The sequence below is a fragment of the Azolla caroliniana genome, unplaced genomic scaffold, assembly GCF_043228905.1.
Source record: "Azolla caroliniana isolate FFs.n. ecotype wild unplaced genomic scaffold, voAzoCaro1.0.p SCAF_192, whole genome shotgun sequence".
Lineage (NCBI taxonomy): Eukaryota > Viridiplantae > Streptophyta > Polypodiopsida > Salviniales > Salviniaceae > Azolla > Azolla caroliniana.
In genome coordinates this window covers 9,777-31,389 of record NW_028230627.1, presented here as the reverse complement: position 1 = coordinate 31,389, position 21,613 = coordinate 9,777, and the positions used below count along the sequence as shown (strand labels likewise).

General features: G+C 36.1%; 1 protein-coding gene across 1 annotated transcript; it reads right to left on the bottom strand.

Annotated features, from left to right (window-relative positions):
• Window positions 1-642: 642 nt before the first annotated feature.
• On the bottom strand, window positions 643-8,003 carry LOC147848879 (fatty acyl-CoA reductase 2, chloroplastic-like). The gene is made up of 9 exons (XM_087337995.1): window positions 7,543-8,003; window positions 6,552-6,855; window positions 6,168-6,268; window positions 5,810-6,074; window positions 5,330-5,491; window positions 5,167-5,248; window positions 4,254-4,517; window positions 1,827-1,936; window positions 643-1,557 (listed from the first exon to the last, which is right to left on the bottom strand). Exons 1-9 carry the CDS (start codon window positions 7,943-7,945, stop codon window positions 1,401-1,403), a joined length of 1,848 nt encoding a protein of 615 aa, XP_087194121.1. The 5' UTR covers window positions 7,946-8,003; the 3' UTR covers window positions 643-1,400.
• Between the last annotated feature and the right edge of the window lie 13,610 nt (window positions 8,004-21,613).

Sequence of the window (21,613 nt, the reverse complement as noted above, 5' to 3'; positions counted from 1 at the left end):
AGGTCACCACTCCATTCAAATACTAACCTCCATATCCAAGATCACCCAATCAATTATTTCCCACCATCATTCAACATGCGCAATCTACTGTGCGACAAGACATTAAGAAGACATAGAATTCTAATTTGGGCAAGAGAGAAGGTTTCACCAATCACCTCTAGTAGATCTTACACTCTTGTAACAATTGCTCATCTTCTTGATGGAGCAACATACTTCAGGCCATATTCTATAAGTGTCCAAGCAGACTACACCATTACAAATCAGTCCAAAAGACGCGTCCTCACTATTACTTATGTATCCTAAAACTTTGCTTGTACAATTAGGGGCATAATGTTCGTTAGACTCCCTGCCTACTTTACTTAGGTTACCAACTAGGCCAATAACACATGTTTGAAGTAATGGCATGTGTGAGGGTTCGTGCCAATAGTCTACATGAATCCATCATTGCGCTTTGAAGTATCTACAAAAGAGAAATCCATGCAAATGCCTTAGTTGGGATGCGTTTGATTGTATGGAGCCATTCAGATACTTGATGAGGTCTATTAAAGCATAGCCTCTAATCCCAACTAGGAATATCAATGACTAGCGAACCCACTTACAATGCCAATATTTGGAAGCCTTATGCAAACATTTTCAAGAAGCATATCACCGATGAAGGAATGACATTAGTAAAGCAAGCAGAAGATACAACAAGCAATAAAAAGGCTGAGAAGAAGGATGTTGTAACTGGATTAGACCAAGCATTTGTACGGAATGTGTTTGAATTGCATGATAAATGTCAGCAATATGTGAGTAATGCTTTGTACATCATTCCCTCTTTCACAAGGCTCTAAAGGAAGCTTTTGAAGTCTTTTGTAACAAAGGTGTTGTTGGAAGCAGCAACGCTGAGCTATTGGTTGTATTTTGTAGCAGATATGCTTTTTAAAACTAATGGAAGGATATCTTGTTTAGGGGAAAAAAAGAATTCTACTAAGTATACATGTGGACTACTATTGCATGACACAATTAGTGTGATTTGGTTGATGTGAATAATCTTTCAATGGAGTATTAGGGAAATTTATGAAAACTTGTACTTCTCGGTGGTTTTTTTGGACATGGCTAAGGTCATATGGAATAGTGTTGATGATATGTTTAAGTACCATACTCTCAAGAATAACTCTTACTATTAATATTTGGTAAGAGGGAAGTTGACATATAATAAAAAAGACATATTATATTACAATTTCTACACAATAATGTTTCTATAGTAAGGAAGAAAGATACATCGATGGTGTATGAAAATGTAAGTTGCATAAAATTTGGTAAAACATAATGTGGTTATGGATATATGTCAAACGATGGGAATAATTAACATGAGGAAATAGTAAATGATGCACTTTCTTCAAGTTAATTCACAATTGTCAAGTGCGACCCTTTAGTACATGCTTCCTTAAGCCTGGAATATGTATCTGTTTTATGTAAGTCTCCCAATCAATGTCATTGATATTGAAGCCAAATAACTCTTTTTCTTTGGGTGAAAGGTTTTCATGCAATTGTTGGGCCTTTGAAGTATCAAATCTACAAAATTATGAACATGTTGATATGAAAAAATTAGAATTAAGTTGAAAGAGCACATATAATAAACATATTTAGTGTAGATCAGTTCATGTGCCCACATAATACAAATGCATGATCTTTTTTTTATACCGATGTTAACACCTCTACATGCACTTTCAAACACCACAAAAGTTCACTTTCAATACAAAATAGCTTGAAACTTTGATGTCTCCCTCATGAAACCTTATACTTTCATACTTTCCAAGCCAAATGCATTTAGAAGAACCTACCTTCCTGCGTAGAAGGTGTAAGGTTGATAAATATTGGCCAAGTACGTGGCATGTTCTTTTAGTTTGTTAGCTATTTGTTGGTTTCTCTTGAACAATTTTGGGTTCAATCCCTGGAAAGAAGTAAAGGATCATGTTAAGTATGTTTCCATACGTGTACGTATATGTATATATATTTATGGGAAACATAGTACTGTAGATTTAAGTCTAGGGATCCCTTATAATTCAACATATGTTTGTAAAGATATGTCAAAATAGACTTAGACAATGAGTTATTCAATAATAATATGCACATTAATCTCTAAGACACTCTATAGATAATTGATGTAACAAGTTACCATTTCGTGAAGTGAGGCTAAGATCGCAGAAAAAATATTAAATGATTCACTTCCAAATCATGTGTTCATCACATATCTCATTGTGCGCCAACAAGATGTGGCCTAGTGTCATGTTACCCTTGGTGAAAGTGGAGTACGAGAAAGTATGTTACGTGGGGCGTGAAGTATTATGGCTAAGAAGTTGGGGAGTGTTTTTTCGGTTTTCTAGGGAGGATGAGTGGAGACAAATTGTCAAAAGGTATTGTATTATGATGTATACATTTGGTACTAGGCCTTATGTATTGTTATTTATAAGTTGGTTAAATGTGGAAAATAAAAGACTGTCTCAAGATGTAGCTAGTTTGTGTACATTGAAAGTGGAAATTATAAGAGTGGTTTGGCTTTGCTTGGGGAAGCCATCCTTATGAGACAATCATTTTATTATGGGGCAGAGATGGATGATGTTAAAGGATGTTGAAGCACTTCTAGGGAGTGAGTGACAAGGAGGATAGATTATGTTTCATTTACTTTTCAAATTTGGGGTGTGGTTTTCTCTTTTTTCTGGGGAGGATGAGTGGAGCAATTTTAGGTGTAGCTAACTATGAGCAGGTTGAAGAAGGATGGTGTTTCACAATGCAACTTCTTTGTGTGGAGACAAAGTAATGGAAGACGCTAGAAGGCCGCCATATGACCCTCATCTTGTGTGCTTTTACCTATGAGGAAAGAGGGACTTCCGGTTCGGGCTATGGCTTCTAAAAATGCACTAATTTCAGGATATTACTACCACGTGGCACTATAGGAGTGGTTAATAGGTACAGGACCTTGCAATGGAATCATGAGTATCAGGCTGCTAAAAGACAATATTGAGCTTGGAAAGGCTTTGTTGGACATATGCTATATGTGGCTAGGTGGATCATGGTTCAACAGAGATTTTTTGTGGTTTACTTGGTGATCATACAACAAGGATTGGATGTGGCCGAATGATGTAATTTGAAGAATGGTCTGCATGCTATGGTTCTCCGAAGTTGTGTGAGCATACAAGTGGTTCATTGTCTTCATGTATATGAGGTAGTTTCAAGAGAATGGAGGGAGTATAGAACCAGGAATTTGGTGGTAACTAACAAGATGATTGATGTGGAAAGAGGAAGCATTCTTTTTGTGTTTACAAACGTGCATTTATATAGGGTAAAGGAAAATTTATTGGAATTGCATTGGTGGATATAGCACACTGAAAAATCATTCTAATGGTTCCAATCTAGGAGTTGCGAGGGCTTGTCTCTGGATGTCACAACTTTTGTTTCTGTTTATGGAATAGCTTGGAATGTATTGATTACATATTGATTACAAATTATGCTAAACAAGAGCAGGTTGAAGAAGCATTGAAATGGTTCATATCTATGAGTTGCGAGGGCTTGTCTCTTGATGCAACTACTTTTGTTGTTGTCAATGGAATAACTTGGAATGTGTCTATAGAATAACTTTCAGATTAGTTTTTCCTCTACTTTGGAGTACATAGATTTGTTTCCTTAACCATTGTCTTATAAAGATGAGTTGGGAAAAAATATTTTGTATGTTGCAGTTGTTATGACTTTTCTAAAAACTAATGGAAGGATATTTTGGTTTTGGTAAAAAAAAAGAAGTATTATGACTGAGAAATGTTTTAGCCAAATGAGATAGGATGTAGTAGCCACAATTGCATCATTATCACAATGATTGTGATGTTCCATGGGCAAATCAAGACTATAGAGACCGAATACCACTTTATAAAAAACCTCACTTCATATTAAAAAGACACTAGTGCATCCTTTATATCTTAATGAATAAATGTGTATTAGGGTAAATGCAAGAACTAGTATCGGGAAAAGTGGTGTAAAAAAATTTAAGTTCAATTCAAATTTAGATAAAGGCTTTAGGCTTGAGGAGTCTTTCAAACAAAGGGCCTATAAAATCGTTTAAATAGTCGAAACAATAAATTTAGAAGCTCTCTAGCTTAACGTGGTTGAAGAGCCTCACGAACTACCATTTCTCACTTTAACTTCTAGTTTCGTACATATTTGTGTATAATTGAATAGAAATTTGGTGTTGATATCATTATTATAAATTTTTAGAATACCTTAGCTTCCGATTTAAGGCGAGATAATGCCTCCATATATGTATCCATGTCTGGGTAAACTTTGATTTTGAGAGTGTTGATAGGTTGGCCTTTGCTATCTAAGAACGGGTTCTCTTGAAATTGTTCTTCCAGTAATCTCACAAAGTTGGAGAAGAAAAAGGGGTTCACCAGTGAGGATGCAACTTGGTAAACTTGTAAACCTGCCTTGCAAGCATGTTTTGCCATGGCTGCAAGCATTGCATTCGCTACCATATCTACTGGCACCTATATCATGTTACCAAAAATTGTTTCATAAACATGGCATTCAACGACATACAAAAGAATATATTATAAATGAAGTGCATATGTTTGCATGTATGTGTGTACACCAAATTTTTAATTGCTTTTTCCATTGGTTGCGTCTTAGACTAGGAGAAAGAGATCGAGGGTTAGAGACAAGAAAGTATCAAGTTTTCTAAGAGCAACAAATGTGTAGTTTTCATAATTATTTTCAAACGAGATTTCTTTCCAAGTAGATCATATTGTAGATATGGAATAACTATATTTGATTTGAACAATAGGACATTGAATTAGAGTCTGTGTGATTAAGATACGGCCAAAATAGTTAGTTGATATGTTCAAGGTAAAAAACAATAAGGAGAGGAAAATATAGATCTATCAATAGATAGGTTTTATTATTTTCGTTGGATGTCAAAATTTGACATGAGTTACAAGACGAAAACATATTGATGTAATCTTTGGAGTTTAGGAGAGATTGTCAACATTCAAGAACGCACTAATAAACATGCAATTGACTTGTGCATTTTGTGATTGAGAAAGAAGTAATGTGCATATTGTGATTGAGAAAGAAGTAATGTGCACATTGTGATTGAGAAAGAAGTATTGTGCATATTGTGATTGAGAAGATGCTAACCACATCGAGAACACCATTGGGGTCCATGAGGAAGCCATCAAGCTGACCTTTTCCATATGCGATTATCAAAGGATCCATCATCCTTGTGTTTAGAAACTCAACAAAATCGTTATGGTCCTGAAGTGCGTCAAACTATGTACATAAATGTTATTATGCACAATACCTGTTGCCTTCAATCCAACCTGGAATTGGTTCTCTAAATGAGCTCTCCACTATACTTGGTCTCATAATCACAGTTGGCAGATCATCACGCATACTGTCAATAACCATCTCCCCTAGTGCCTTGGTAAAGACATATGTGTCTTGCCAACCAAAATGGTTTGCCCTAAACGTGAAATGATCAATACTCTCTCTCTCTCTCTCTCTCTCTCTCTCTCTCTCTCTCACACACACACACACACACACACACACACACACACACACACACACACACACACACAAAACACATTATGCACGCTATATAACAAATTCCTCTTTAAATGGCATTACAAATCACTTTCAACCCCCATCAAGTATTGAATGCACTACAATTGCTAATGTTAATAACAAATGAACGAGAATATCATTCAATCTCACATTAACTCGGAAGCAGTAACAAATCTTAACATACTAATTCAATATTAGGGTTCACTAAACATTTTACCTTTCCAATCCTAATTCCTTCATGGCTGAAGTAAGGAGCTTTTCTCTATGAGGATAAGTAGAAGATTTAGATGAGGGTGTGTTAACCATTGTAGATCCAATCGAGTTGAAGGAACTCAATTTCTCTTTGACAAGTTTGGACTCAAAATCCACAAAAAGTTTTGGATGCAAAATTTCTCCCATTGTCTTGGTTTCATTAGCAATGTTGTATCCAGGATTGAAGGTTTTTTCATGAAGAATTCCTTCACGTTTGCCATGGGCAAAGGCTACAAAACAATATATCTTAATATGTTAAAAATATAGCAAATGTATAGCAAGTAAATTCAAGTTTTGAAGTATTCGAAGGTGCATCATGTCACCTGTAGACACGTGCATTACAAGTTGCAAGTGCTGACAACTTTTCGCAAATTCCATGATTCTTCGAGGGCCTTCCGTGTTCAAATTTAGTGCATGGTCGTACCTACCCATAGTTGCTTTTTTAGTAAAATCTTGAGACTACATTCTAGCTAATTACTATGTTTACAAGGAACAATGTTAAGATTACAACATTCAAGAGTTTGAAACTTGCATTGCTTCTTAGAAAATTATACTATAAGTAGATTAAACAAAATTTCCAATGTTATGTGAAACTAAAAATAGTTTCATTGCAAGTAGGGAACTATGTTGTTGAAATACTACAGGCATGGTTGTGGTTATTTGGTCGAAATGTGACAAATAAAAAGAAAATTATTAATCCATCTCACCGTTCGTCAAAGGTTGTCGTGCCAGCAGAATTGACAATTATATCTAGTTTTGTGGTAAGGGAAGTGAATGTCAAGGGATCCATCCCCAATGTCTCCTTGGTTATGTCACCTACCACTGCAGTTACCTTTTGGTCCATGAACGCTTCATATTCCTCACCATATCGACATTGCAAGAATTTGAATAGGTTACTACATAAGATCTCCTCCTTTAGTCTACTCTTTGCCCACCTTCCATCCTTTGCATTGATCAATAAGTATAATTGCCTTACATTTGGTTGCACTCGTAATATCTTCTCCACGAGGACTACATTGGAGAATACATTCATATAATGTTGTGAAAACACAAGAACAATCAGGCTTCTCATAACATAAGTGAATTGGAAAAAACTTGTGACTTATTTGTTTTCAAGTATTTGATAGTCCTCTAACAAATGGGTGAATAATTTCAATGTTTATGTTGGAGATCCATAATGGATAGATAAATAACAACTTGGAGGATAATAATCCTAAATGATGATTATGGAATTGAATATGTTTATACCATTTTATGTTTGATAGTTAGTTAATCCTTGTGAACATTTGAGACGAAAACTAAAAAATAGATTGAATGAATGCTCAAATAATTAATAGTTTGTGGAATGTAATTAATGGCATATAATTTTAACCTCATGCTTTAATTAGAGCATTTTATAAACCACTAGACTATGTTTGATCACTAATCTTTCCATGATGCAAGTACACAATGTTGGAAATCATATGTATGTAAGCATGTGCCCTTCTTAGGGCACGTGTGTCCTACTATTTTGTGTGCTTAAACTTTGTTGCTCTATGAGAAGTATTGTAAAATTGAGGGACTCAATGTTAGAAATCATGGGGCATGATATGGAGTAAAATGTGAGGCAAACTTGACAGACAGGTTATGATAACAATATGGAAACCAGTCCAGTTATGAAGTGTACAATATGTGAAGATAAAAATGGGTTAATCATACCTTTGGCAAGGAAACCAGTAGCTCCAGTTATGAAGATATTCTTATCCTTGAGGAAAGAAATAATGCCAAGGCCAGGTGGAGACTTGTATTGTTTGCTAGAGAGAGTTTCCAAATAGTCAAAATCTTGCATGTGATTCATGTTGTCATCGAGATTGGAGTGTTGGTCAAGGTGAAGAAGTTCTTGGGCCAAGCATAAGCTTGTTGATTCATTGTGCTTATTGTTACTTGGAGACTTAATATAATTGGCTTTCGAGGTTACACTTGGTACTTCATTGACACAAGCAATAGTTCTTGTAGGAATATTAACATTGTTTGGGCTATTGGTAATTAGTTTAATGCAAGAACCAAATTGCTTGCAATTGTAAGCCTTTAACCCCACGATGTCTAAGAAAGAAATATCCATACTCAAGAGAAATGAAAACAAATGGAGAGAATTGCTTGCTCGTGTTCATTTGGCTATAATTAGAACACTTATAAAGGCAAGGTAGATAGACTTTAGTATTGTGTTTGCATGATTATGGTATGGAATACCTAGATCCATAGCTATAACTACTTGGTAAAATCTAGAATTTTTGGACTTACTTTCCAGAACAACCCAATCATATTTGTACACCACATTTCTATGAGTTTTTATGCTACATGATCTCCAGTTGAGCACAAGCAATCTTTTTTTAATGAATGTACCATCATAACCCATAAGTTAAATTGTGAAGTTAAACTTTTAGAACTACTCGCCTTTCTACTCAAATTTATTTTAAAGTTGGGCTATTGGGATAGTTACTTTTCAAAAATGAAGGTCCCATAATGAGAAATGAATACCTCCTTACCTTACATGGTATACTAGCTTACCAATCTCAATGTTAGTTGGTTGCCCTAACTACCACAATTCCCCTATGACCTCTTCAATATATACATGGATATTATTGGATTGTATAACAATTGACTCAAGGTACAATTAGAACAATCATCATTGTTCGATAAAAATAAAAACAATAAAAAGCATCATACTACAAATATTTTATTGCACTTTTAATATCTTCAAGGAAGGGGCCATGCATGATATTTCTCATGATAAGTTTAGAGCTAAAACTATTGACTTAAAATGACATTATGGGTGGCGGTGTGAAATGTTCTACTATCTAGTTTTCAAAGGAATCATGTGATCCAATCTCGAGCATTGTCTCTCTTTTCACTTCTTGTATATTAATCTATTCATGTATTATCATTGATTGCCTAATATATTTGTAAATTTAGCACCAATGCAAAATAATAAAGCTTTGGGTAAAGCTATATTGTGAGCACATCCGAAACCATCCCTATCCATGATCTAAGTTTAAACTTTGGTAAACTAGTATCACTTTGCAATTGGCATGTCTAACATTTAATTGTTGACATCCTTCAAAGTGTATTAGTGCTAATCTTTCTTAACCAAAGCCATATTTTAAGACAAAATCGATGTGAACAAGTAAGATTATCTCTACTTGCAGTAATCAACTAACTAGGTTAATTACCCATGGGATGAATCCATGACCTCAAAGGTTTAAACTTTTTACAACTTAACTTTCTAGGTTGCATTGTTGAAATTTACAAAGTGATTTTTCCTCTACATCCACTGAATTAATTGCTATATTTTCTTGTCCAAAGGCCAACCAAGGCAAACAATTAAGAATCCTCATATTGTCACATCCTAAACTTTCTTAACTATCCAACATGCATAATTCCATTTACGTTTTAATGATATCATTCCTTGCTTGCCAGTCATTAAGATCTCACACAATATTTACAAAAACTATTCTAGATTTAAGAAAAACACCAAGAATTCTCAAAAGCTTGCATGAATTTTGTCGGCGTTTTTAAACATTAACAAATTGTACCTTAGTTATTTACTACTTTTCTAAAGCAACACCTTTTTTACAATACTATATAACATATTCTTTACATAGTATTGGCGTTGAACCCAAAAACTTTTACATTTTATCATTGGGATGTTGGTCAAACCATAAGTTATATGATCTACATTAAAATGTCAAGCTTCTCGAGTGTCAGTAATAATAAAAAAAGTACGCATTAATATCATGTGCAATTCATGTCATATATTTTCTTTGCAATCAAACGAGCAAGGCAAGGCCACACTAATATTTCCTCCAATGCTAACCGTAGTTGTTTGATAGGATGAGCTATAAAGTCTTACATTCGGGAGAAACAATTTGTTTCAATTTACCACAACTAATGTATATCATAATGATGATAAACATAACGACATCACATTAATATCAACTAATGAACTCTTTAAGCAAACTTTTCTATTTGTTTGTAGTTATGATAGATTTATTTTCACAATATTTATGTGTAATAAAATTGCTTTTGCCACAATTATCTCAAGTAGGCTTCATTTTGCTATTTGAGGAATTAATAAAATACACAAAAATACTTTTGTTTGGAAGAAGGGCCATATATAGGAGGGGTCGAAGGGTGGACAGACACCGTCAATGCGGATAGTTGGTGCTATGTATGCACAAGAGGCAAAATCGTCAAGATCCGTTTCGAAAGAGGCTTGCAGCCCGCATCCCCTAGGTTTCCAGAAATCTGGATGTTGATCGCAGGTTTCACTTTGTGGTATATATGGAAAGTGCGTTGCCTCAAGGTTTTCCAAGGTACGGTACGGCCCCCGAAGGAAATGATCATGGACATATGGTTCGCGATTATCAGCTGCCTACGAGGGCAAATGGAAGAGATTTGCAGCCACTCCAACGACGTGGTCTCTGCCCGTTTGCGCTTTTGGCAGAAATGGTGGAACACACCTATGGTGATGCAAGGCGGGAGTGGCCCGAGGTGGAACTACCATCCCCCACGTTGGTTGTTTCCTACTCACCTGCCACCCTCTCTTCGTTGTAGGCCCCAAGAGCCGACTCGTACTAGGCAACATTGAAGGGCATCGCCTTAGATATAGGTAGCTTCTTACATTAAGTTAGGCCGCAAGGCATTGTAAGTAGGCTCATCTTCTTTTACTTGATCGGAGGAAGACTCCCCGATGTGTGTATAAGTCTCCTTGTAGACTCTCTATGTAATAATCCTTCCTAACTAATGGGAAAGTAGCTTCATTTTGGAAAAAAAAAAACCCAATATTGCAACTCTTTAATCATCCAAATTGCTTTTATGTTAATTATCTTCTTAGAAATGCTAGTAGTTGTTTACTTGATTGTTGGACACAAAACTAAAGTTTGAAAGAATGTCAAAACCCGAAGATTTGTTGAAATCTGAATTGTAAACAAGATCAAGACCTGGCCCAAATCCTAAACTTGAAGATCAACCCACATACTCAAAGAACAAACTTTGGCAAACCCAAGATCTTAAACCGGAAGACCAATCCATATACATGAAATTGAAGACCAATCCATATATCATGATAGGTTATTGAAAGCACAAATATCATACTCATAAAAATAGAAATTTCGTTGAAATTGAAACGCAAGAACAATCATAGTCCCAGATCCTAACCAAAAGAATAACCCCAAATCCAAACCCATAGGCCAACCTGCATAGTTGAAAATTTATCAAATACATAAAATCAAAAGACAAAATCATATACATAAAACAAAAAGGCAAATGGAATATTCAACCGTGAACTTGATGATCAACTCTAAATCTTAAAATTGAATACCAATTTTGAATCCAAAATGGGAAGACAAATCTATATGGCCCAAAACACAACCCAATGATATACAAAAAAATGAAAAATAGGTCAAAATCCTAATTCAACAACCAGACTATTTTAAACCCTGTACCTAACCGAAAGATATGTCAAAATTTTGAACCATTAACTTGAAGAATAACTCATATGCCATAAAAACCAAAAGCCTAAATCATATACATAAAAATTAAAGCTAGTGGGAATTCTAAACAAAGACCAGTTAGAATCGAGAATCTTGATTTCTAAACAAAGGCCAATTAGAATCAAGAAACTAAACAAAGACAAATTAGAATTAAGATTCCTAAACTACGAATCCAAACTTTTTAAAGTCGAATATAGTCCACATACCATGAAATATATTCAAATATATAAGAACTCAAATCCCAAATCATATGCATAAAACTAAAATGTTGTGCCAATAAAAGAGCGCAGTGGAACAAGTAGAGGTGAGATAAAAAAAAAAGAGGGGGTGGGGATTATTACCGGATTTGTGGGGGGGAGGGCAACATGAGTTTTGTTAATTTTTTTATGGTTTTAGTGTTGACCCACTGAGTTGTATATGTTGATCCCTCTAAGGTGTTAGCCCATGTGGATCTTCCTACTTGAACTTTGTTGTAATTCGTTTGCTAACTAATGTGTAAGTAGTTTTTTTTTTTTAAAGCCAACCAAAAACTTGACCCTGGGAATTGTTGGTATCTTGAATGCTAAACCTAAAGACCAACCTAGAATCTTAAAACTCAAAACCATTGCTACAAACCCAAAATATTGTCAAACACCTGAAAACAAAAAGCCTAAATCATATAAGTAAACAGATGCCGATCAAATTCCTAAATGAGGAACAATTGGAATCCTATATACTAAACCCAAAAAATGAACTTTGAATTCTAAATCGGAACGAAGTCCACATGCCAAAACATTATCAAATACATAAATGGCAAAAACCGAAATCATATGCATAAAAACGAAAGGCAAGTTGGAATCCTAAATCGAAGACTAGTCTAAATCTTCAATCCTAATCTAGAAAACCAACCCACATGGCCAAAGGTCAAACGATTTAAGACCGAGGAACTTAATTACCTAAAGACTAGTGAAAATCCCAAATCCTCAATTGGAAGATCAAACTAGAATCCTAAACTTGAATATTAATTCAACATCCTTGGAACAAAGTATTTAGAAACTTGAATCATACATACTAACTCTCAATTATTCGAGGGTTGGTCGAGAGAAAACTACTAGGAGTAAGATCCTCAATGGTATGTAAATATAAACATTTGATTTGAAAACATAATTTTAACATGCAATCATACCTAAAAACCACAAATAATACACTAAAACCTTACAACACATCAATCATGTGCTTAAAGTCTAAAGTCAAAACTATATATCATACATAAAGATGGAAGCCCTCAAATAGAAAAATTAAGGATAAATCTATTAGGGGTCACTTGGGACACAAGGGTCACCTACATTCAAATCTTTTACACAAAACCTTTGTCTCTTCATTATTGAAACTCGTTGAATTTCCAACACTTATGTTGAAAATTATGAGGGACAACCATTCAAATCTTTCACAAATGTTGATAATTTGAGCACTTACAAATAATAATAAGCTGGAAATTCTAGCATTTGTTGGTGAGCTATGAGTTAATGATGAATTTTATGGACTAGTTTTTGAGGGGTTGTGGAAATAACAAGTTTGTTACCACTAGTTTTGAAGAAACCTTTTGGTTGTCATTTCTACACATAATTTCTATCATGTCATTCACCTTTAGCATTAGCATCGAAAGTGGCCTCAAGTTTGATGCTTGAGAAATTGTGATTGAGATTGAATTGATCATTCATTATTTGGCCTTTGAATTCTATAACCTCATTATCAACGATAACATCATGGTGATCAACGTCATTCTTGCATTCTTCATCATTATCTTCTTCGACCTCATAGAACCTATATTCATTAAACTAATCTACGAGATATAATTCTTGATTCAATCGATCACACAAGTATCTCATGATTTAATAAAAGGCAAAAATGAAGGCTGGGTGGGATTGATAGATCCAGTGGTGCAAGTGAAGGCCTTGTTTGTCACGGACAAGTATAATAGAGCAAAGCAAAGACAAGACTAGAACACAAGAGAGAGGAAAAGAACAAGAACTCAACTTATAGAATCCGTAACTGGTGTAGTTCACCTTGATTAGAATCAAGGTGCACCTGAGTATTTATACAAGAAGGGCTATGTAAGCCAACTAGAAATAGAGAATGCATGAGGATGCATGCAATAGAGAATGCATGAGAATGTGTGCAAGCTAGAAACTTCCAATGTTCAATCTACACTATATGAAGTTGGATTGATATAAGGGTGTATATGTAGCTCAATTGGTAGGGTTGCCCAATAGAGACCATGAGTTCTTGGGTTCAATCCCTACCTTCCTTCGTGGCATATGTCTATGACATTGTTGGGAAACCAAATTGGTAGACAAGAGCTTGCAACCACCTGAGGCACCTTGGAAAATTCTATGGAGACGCAAATGGAAGATGTTGTTGTCGAGACAAGGTGGAAGCTGGCCATATAGCCCTTTTCGGGATTTTGGCCAAAAATGCAAAGTATATGTGTTGCTGGAATTATGAAGGCGTAGCAAGGAATTAGAAAGGGGATCACATGCAGGTGGAGGAATGATGCATATGCCCGGATGTACATGCCAATTGTGTGGAACCCACTGATCAAAGATGTGGATGGGTTGATGATATGACAAAAAGCAGGCTTCAAATGGGACAACTTAATCAATATCCAAGGGAATGCGTAAGTGAACTGGAAGAGATTTCTATCTAATGATGTGGTCACTCAAAAGGCTAGGATATGGAGGAGAAGCAAGGGTAAAGCCATGCTCAAGAGAATTACATATGGCCTTGGAAGATGAAGATATAATGACCCCCAAAATTGAATGGACGAGACTTATAGATGATAGAAATTAAGCACTGTGGAATTAAGGGAATGAATACAGGATCTAATGAAGCATATTGCTACAAAATAGAACATGGAATGACAATATACGAGCAACCAACCTATCAAACTGAAACACGATCACACTAATTGCAAAAATGGAAAGGATATGATGATTGACCCCAAGTCGAGTGAGATCACATTGACAATTATAGTGTACTGGCCAATAGAAGGGCATTCAGATTAGCTATCATGGGACCCAACGATGTATTTCTGGAGAACTCAAGGACGAACTGGGGGTGCAAAGTTGGTTCAGTTTCTCAGGTACAACACAAAAATCAAGAGGCAAATTATTCTAGAACAAGAATACAACGAGATTGCAACACAAAAATATTGGATACATGAGGGCATTAGTGAAAGGTGATTAGATAAATTCTGGAAAATGATATGACATGACGATGATGATCACAAGATAATGATATGCTTATGGCTTATTGTGCATAGAGCCTTCCGGTAGGGACGTGGGGCAAAGGCCCCAATGTAGACCCCCAGACGTAGTGCATGTGGACAGTTGGAAAGCATTCCCTATTGTCTATGGGAATGTCGCGAGGCAATTGCTATATGGGGAATGGCATTACGATTGTTATGACATGCCTCTAGCTCATTTACCCTCAAATGGGGACATGCTTGCCGAAACTGTCTTGATGATGACGTGGAGAAATATGATAGACATGCAAAGTAATGTACAGAGGGGAGAATGGAACTATTCGGCTAATCACTGATACCGGGGTACCTATAGTTATTGCAGAGAAGCAAAAAATTGGATATCTATGGATGCACCTTGCACCCATTGTCGTATGGTGCATATGGACAACAAGATGTACTAGGGTATTTTCCGCAAACAAACGGCCTCCTACTAAATCTATTAAGCTAACATGGCACACACTGATAACTAGATTGAGGGCGTAGTATGAGTGGATTGATGGAACTAATGATGCTTGAGAACTAAATTAAATGAGGCTGCATTTCCGAAAACGTTAGTGTACTACATCGATGGTTGCAAAAAATGGAATGGATATACAACGGTAATACGTGGTACCCAGATAATTGTTCCCCCCTCCCATTAGTTGAAAGAGGGGCGTGAATGAGATGAGATACATAGAGAATAGACATGTGGGCTATGGAATGCAGGTGATGTGTATGGAAAGTGGGTGGATAATTAATAAATAGATATAACCCGGTGTAGATCGGTTAGAGACATATATGAAATTGTAAGATAAATATGAGATGTCGCCGAGATGTAAGTAGAGGTCGGTGACGAGCTTTTGTACAACCAACATAGGGTATATAATAGTTGAGAATGTTAGGATAATTTAGGCAAGGACTAAAGTTTACAAAAGGACATATTTAACTAAATTATGGAGTATATTCTTTTTTGGAAAAAAAATAGTATCTCATAATTTATGATTAAATTTTGCTCTTGAACAACTGCTTTGGGGAAACCTTGAGATGTTCACATGTGTAGCATATGTGTGCTTGAGACGTGTATATTTGATTAAAACCTGACACCTATGTTTAGAATAATTTAAAGATCCTTCGGTAAGAAAATGATGAATGAATGTATTTGTAATATCAATAATATATTTTTAGAAAGCGACACAGTTTAAATAGGAATAAAGAGAATATAAAATCATTTCAAGCAAGATAAATCAACAAATGGGAAACTCTCTCCCTAGGGAAACATGTGGCAATAATCTTGTCCAAGATGGATCAATACCTTGTTGAACCAAACTATTGGGAATACATCCAAAGGGAACTCGAAATGATGTCAACTGGCATAGTTGATGTCAATTATCTAAGTGTTCAACAAGAAGCTAGGCATGTCATGTATTGCCTCATAACTTATATCCAAGCACACATGTTCAACTACGTGAAGGATATTATCAAGAAGCTAAAAGAAGTGTGGGAAAATCCAGAAAAGATTTTTGTTGTCAGAGCAACCGCATATTAGGTTGAATTGCATTCATCCATAGGGCAAGCTCATCAATGTGTATACCGTAAAAATTATTTTTTTGCGTGATTCTCTTGTCTCCATCTTTGTGCGGGGTCAATAAGGGAAAAAATGTGGAAATATGAGGTTGTGGCCTCTCACAATGGTTCAGTGCATTAAGAATCATTATCCTTATGACAAAAAAGTGGTCATCATTCTTTGACCTCCAATCAGTCTTCTTGGTAGAAACAAACCATGCCCACACAAAGAGCCTAGCCTTTGAAGGCCAAATGCTTTACACACTCAAATCTCAATTGTGACCGTGAATGAGAAAACAAGTAGGGAATTGGGATATACGGCGACAATGAGTACCATCAACAAAGTGTGAACTCCCAAACATGTCATGAGAGTGACGTCATGTAACTTCATGATGGCAAGGGCCAATGAGGAAACTCTAGATGAAGGGGGAGTTTTAACATAAGAGAAAACTAACCGGAATGTTGGTATTGTACCAAGCACCACCACATTGAGGAAAATTGTTCTATTACATGTTGGTGAGCTTCATTGGAAAAATCATGGAGCAAGAAAAATGCAAGTATGATTCAATAAAGAAGGGTGCTTCATTAAACAGTTTCAAGGACAAAAGAAAATTGGTTGCCCTTGTAAGAAGAAAAGGTGGATGTTTATCTCAACGACAATATGGTAAGATCCACAATTTTTGCCAAAGATCAAGAGGTAAAAGAGTACGATAAACATTGACTTGTAGTTCAAGCATGTTAATCTATAAAAGTTGCAGTCAATGCAATCAAGATTGTTTGATATTTTCAATTTGTGATATGAAAACACATTGGAAGTTAAGTTTCCTTAAAAGAAGTATCTTTGCATGAAATACCGCAAAAAAGAGGAAAATTATTTAGCTTACAAGTTTAATGGAGAAAGAATCACTACTATCTTTCTTTGATATCTAAGTACTTTTTCCACTTCATTAACAATATATGAACTTGCAAATGTAGTTAAAACCTTACGGATGTTTTGGGTGGAGAGAATCATTTATATGTTAAAGGGCACGACCAAAATGGTTAATGGGGAAAAACATAAGGAAGGCATGAACAATCTCTTCGAGTATTTGTGAAATATTAACAAAAATGGACCACCTACTCGGAAATACTAAGAGGCAAGCGTGATGTTAGAGGAATTACTTTGGGGCATAATGGGTTCATTTCTTACTCTCAGATTAGGACAAAGAGAACGTGATGACATCCATAATAAATAGCTTTATATGAATGGTCGCATTTTTCAAGCATACAAAGACAATTTTGACAACAACATAAGACAAAGAGGTGCTAACGCAGGGCCTGAATTTGACGGGTTAGTCTTTAAGTTTTTGACGGGCATTTTTTAAAGATGTATGTCATATGACATGAGAGTGCAAAAACTAATATGTCATTTGGCGTACAAGTTTTAATAATGAAAAGCTCTATATGATGCTTCATTATTATACATTTTATTACTATAGAAAATACACAAATAAACATAACTACCCGACAAAGATAATGAAATCATACAAATTGAATACTTAATCATCATATGTTTCTTAAAGTCCAAAAAATACAAAAAATGTTTGTCATACCGTGACTCCTCATATTAAGCATTGTGCAATATGTGTCTACTTCAATGATACTATCCTTCTCTCTTTTTCTTCAAACCAAAGGTTAAATATATCCCTCCAACAAATGTTTGATGTCTCTTGAGCATTCAAGGATATAAACATCCGCATAATTCACAATGAGAATGATTCCATTGTACTAACTAACATATACACAAACTTCGATATTTCAAATCCATGCGTAATTAAGCACTTGATGTTCGTTGTTGGTAATACATACAATGCCTTCTTCAATTTACATGCATAACCTAAGAATTTTGGATATTGCATATAAATTTCCCTGCATGCATGCTCATGTACATATTGTTCCCAACTACTTGTGCATTAGTGGCATAAGCCTCTTCGCTAAGCTCATATGGCCAAATGAGCATACCATCTACAAGATATTTGTTCTCTATCAAAGTTTTGTTAACTCATACAATACAATATGTACTTGTATGATGTGTGATGTGTGACAATAAGATATGCTTATTGTACTCGATGACTTATAACATACAATATAGTAAATACAAAAAATCTGATCACTAATTTTAAGAATGAAAATATCCCCAATATTAAGATTCAATAGACCAAATTAACCTCCAATTTAGAAAGTGCATGAAAATTTTAAAATTTTAAAAATCTTCCTAGAGTATCCTAAAATTCCTCTAGCATCACTTGTGCATATTAATAGTTCATCCAATCAACAATCAAACTTAATAACCTCATCACAACCATGCTCCTTGATATCTATGGGTTCAACCAATCAACAATCAAACATATCTCACCTCCTCCATGCTTTCTATGGCTTTCAATAAGTCCATATTGGACAAACATATGTAACTAATCACTATAATTGGTTAGTCCTTATCCTATTGTTGATTTTTGTGGGAATAAAAGAAAATGCATTCCACTTTGTCATACACGCTTCTCATGAGCAATCTTCAAAGAAAAAAGATTCAATAAAAGAGAAAAACAAAGAAAATAGAGAGAAAGAGAAAAAAAGAGACAAAATACATACTTCAGAGTGGTGTAATGGCAAACAATAGATGTCGTGCAATCATCGAGAAGTGACAGGGAGCAACGAGTAGTGAGCGAGCCGGGAGAAATGGGTAACAACCAAGGAACAGGGAGTAGCGATGAAGGAAAGCAACGAGCAACGCGTGAAGAAGGAAGCAAGAAAAGAGAAAACAGGGGGGAAATAGAAAGAGGGGGGAATTTGGGAATGAAACATTGGAAGAAATATACAATATAAATATTTTCCTATACTATAGAAATAGCTAGCTCATCCGACTAGATTCCAGTTGGTCAGAAATACTGCCGGAATCGATTCCGGCTATCCATAATGGTTGTCATTGGCCGGCAAAAGTCCCGACTCCCAATTCAACCTTTGCCCAACACTATACACACACACACACACACACACACACATGACATGGAAATTAAATTTTTAGCATGTCATTTGACATGTATAATTTTTGGGCGCCTTTCGCAGGAAAAATGAAAATGGCAAGTTTATATTTCACTTGACGGACATTTTTATTGGGTGTATGTTTTTGACGGGCAAAATGGCCTTAGATGAGCATGACACCCGTCAAATTCCTGCCTTGGTGCTAATGCATAGAAAAGACCTTTGTTTCATGAATTGATAAGAGATAGATTCAAGCAACCAAAGTGATTGACGAAGAAATTATAGTACATGCATTTGATCTTATCATTAATGTGACAAAATGATATGTGTAATGTGTACCTTATGTGGTTTTGTAATAGACTTTAGACTAACATTAATCCTCATTCTTACATACACACATACACATTCATTCATTCATTCATAAATACATATAGTAGATTAGCTATGGATTCTACAAGATTTTAGTATGATAGGATTCAAGGTTTTATTTTTATTTTTATTTTTTTCCCAAAAAAAAACTACTTCGCATTAGTTAGCAAATAGAATACAATAGAGTTTACCCAAATCCACAATGGGGTCAACATATACAACTTGGAGGAACAACTCCAAAACTATCAAACAAAAACAACAAAAAACTCAACCGATCCTTAACTCAAACAAAACTGAAATAAACCCTATTTTACCCCGACTCCACAGCTCTCAACTAACTCTTTTCTAGCAACATTATCCGGGTAATATGACTATACTAACGCACGCTTGTGTCAGCTATACATACATAATTACAACCCATGTACAATATTGGGAGCCATCGGTGGAAATGGCCACCTAGGTGCCTGGTAATTCCACTTAGGCCTCGATGAAGATTTGACTAGGATGGGAGAGCTGCTCCATTTCAACAAGAACTTTGACCTTGCCCTTGTTGCTTCTTCCGATTCCCCTTGAATCGAATCATGCCGACTGCACAACCAAGCCACAAGATCAAACCAAATATTTAACATCATCTCCCCACATGAGAGCTTTTGCTGCTGAAAAACAAACTTACAACGCCTGATCCAGATGTGCCAGGCTGTTAAACATGCCACCATAAGCCAAATCTCCTCGAAAAATTCAGAATTTGTACCTGGTCTCACCCCATCACATTGGAACACGCTACCACCCTGCACTATAAATCCATGTCCTTGTGGGTTTAACCGTTCACCCTAGTTGTCCCCTTTTAGGGACAATCCTTGTATTGAGCCCCACACAACATTCCCTTTCACACCACAAGTTGCCACGATTCGAAGGCTTCTACTCCAAATGGTAATCGCCTTTGTACAATTCCAAAAAGAGCGAGAGATTGATTCCAAAGCATGTCCACATAACTTACGGCCAGCCTCACCACCACGGGAGCTCAACCACTCGCCTATAGGTACCGCCTTGTGGCTAAGAAGCCACAACCAAGCCTTAATTTTTTCTGGCATATCCAATGCCCATAGTCTCCTCCAAAACGACTTCAAATCGTCGTCTGAAATGCCTTTATCCTTCCAACTATTGTGAATCATTACAACACCCACGGTTTTGGAGCCAATGATTCGTCTTCCTAGCTTGGTATTGTACTCAATTTTTTTTTTCAAGATGTTTGTTCCTGGTGTCTGCCACCATACCTCCAATGGATCCCACTCCAACTCATATAAGGGCTTGTTATCGAAAAGCCATATTTTACGATCATGATCCAATGTCTTAGGGTCTGGGTTCAATTGCCAACACTTACCCTCCAACACTGCCACCCGCACTGCCAACCACCTACCATCAATTGTCAAAGAACTTAAGTTACCCCACAAACGATCCTCCCGAGTGGAGCACCTACCACGGATAAGTTGTGCATCACCCTCACCTACAAACCAGCTTGACCAAACTGCCTCTTCCACATTCAACTTACCTAATCCAACAACAACCCCATGTATCAACTGGGTTACCTTCTCTAGTCTTCCAGTAATCCTACAACTAACAGCCTGACCCGCCCACATCTTCATGTTGAAGACCTCCCAATCGTGTACCGAATGAATCTTTTACCCTAGCATCCTCCCCCAAGGCAAGTACTTTTGTTGTCCAAGCATCATACCATCTTCACTTCTAATCCTAGGGTTCCAAAACAACGGTTGTCATAGCTGTTCATCCACTGTTTTCGTTTGCATTAAGACCAACCCTTCTCTTATAACTTGACCATGCCTTCATTATGGCGCGAACCACCCTATCCTCCATGCTAGCCGGTTCTTTCAACTTTAGAGTTGGACTGAACAACCACCATGTATTTGCCTGCCAAGGACCACCATTTCTAGGACACCGAAGGTCAGCTCTATTCCTAAGGACCACCTTCCACAATTCTAGTCCGGGTTGCAGACTTCGCACCAAAAGC

Coding starts and splice junctions, on each gene's coding strand:
- LOC147848879 (XM_087337995.1), bottom strand. CDS start 7,945: ATGGATATTTCTTTCTTAGACATCGTGGGGTTAAAGGCTTACAATTGC. Junction 6,269..6,551: donor ACGACAACCTTTGACGAACG/GTGAGATGGATT, acceptor AACTATGGGTAG/GTACGACCATGCACTAAATT. Junction 1,937..4,253: donor GCCTTAAATCGGAAGCTAAG/GTATTCTAAAAA, acceptor ACTTCTTTCCAG/GGATTGAACCCAAAATTGTT.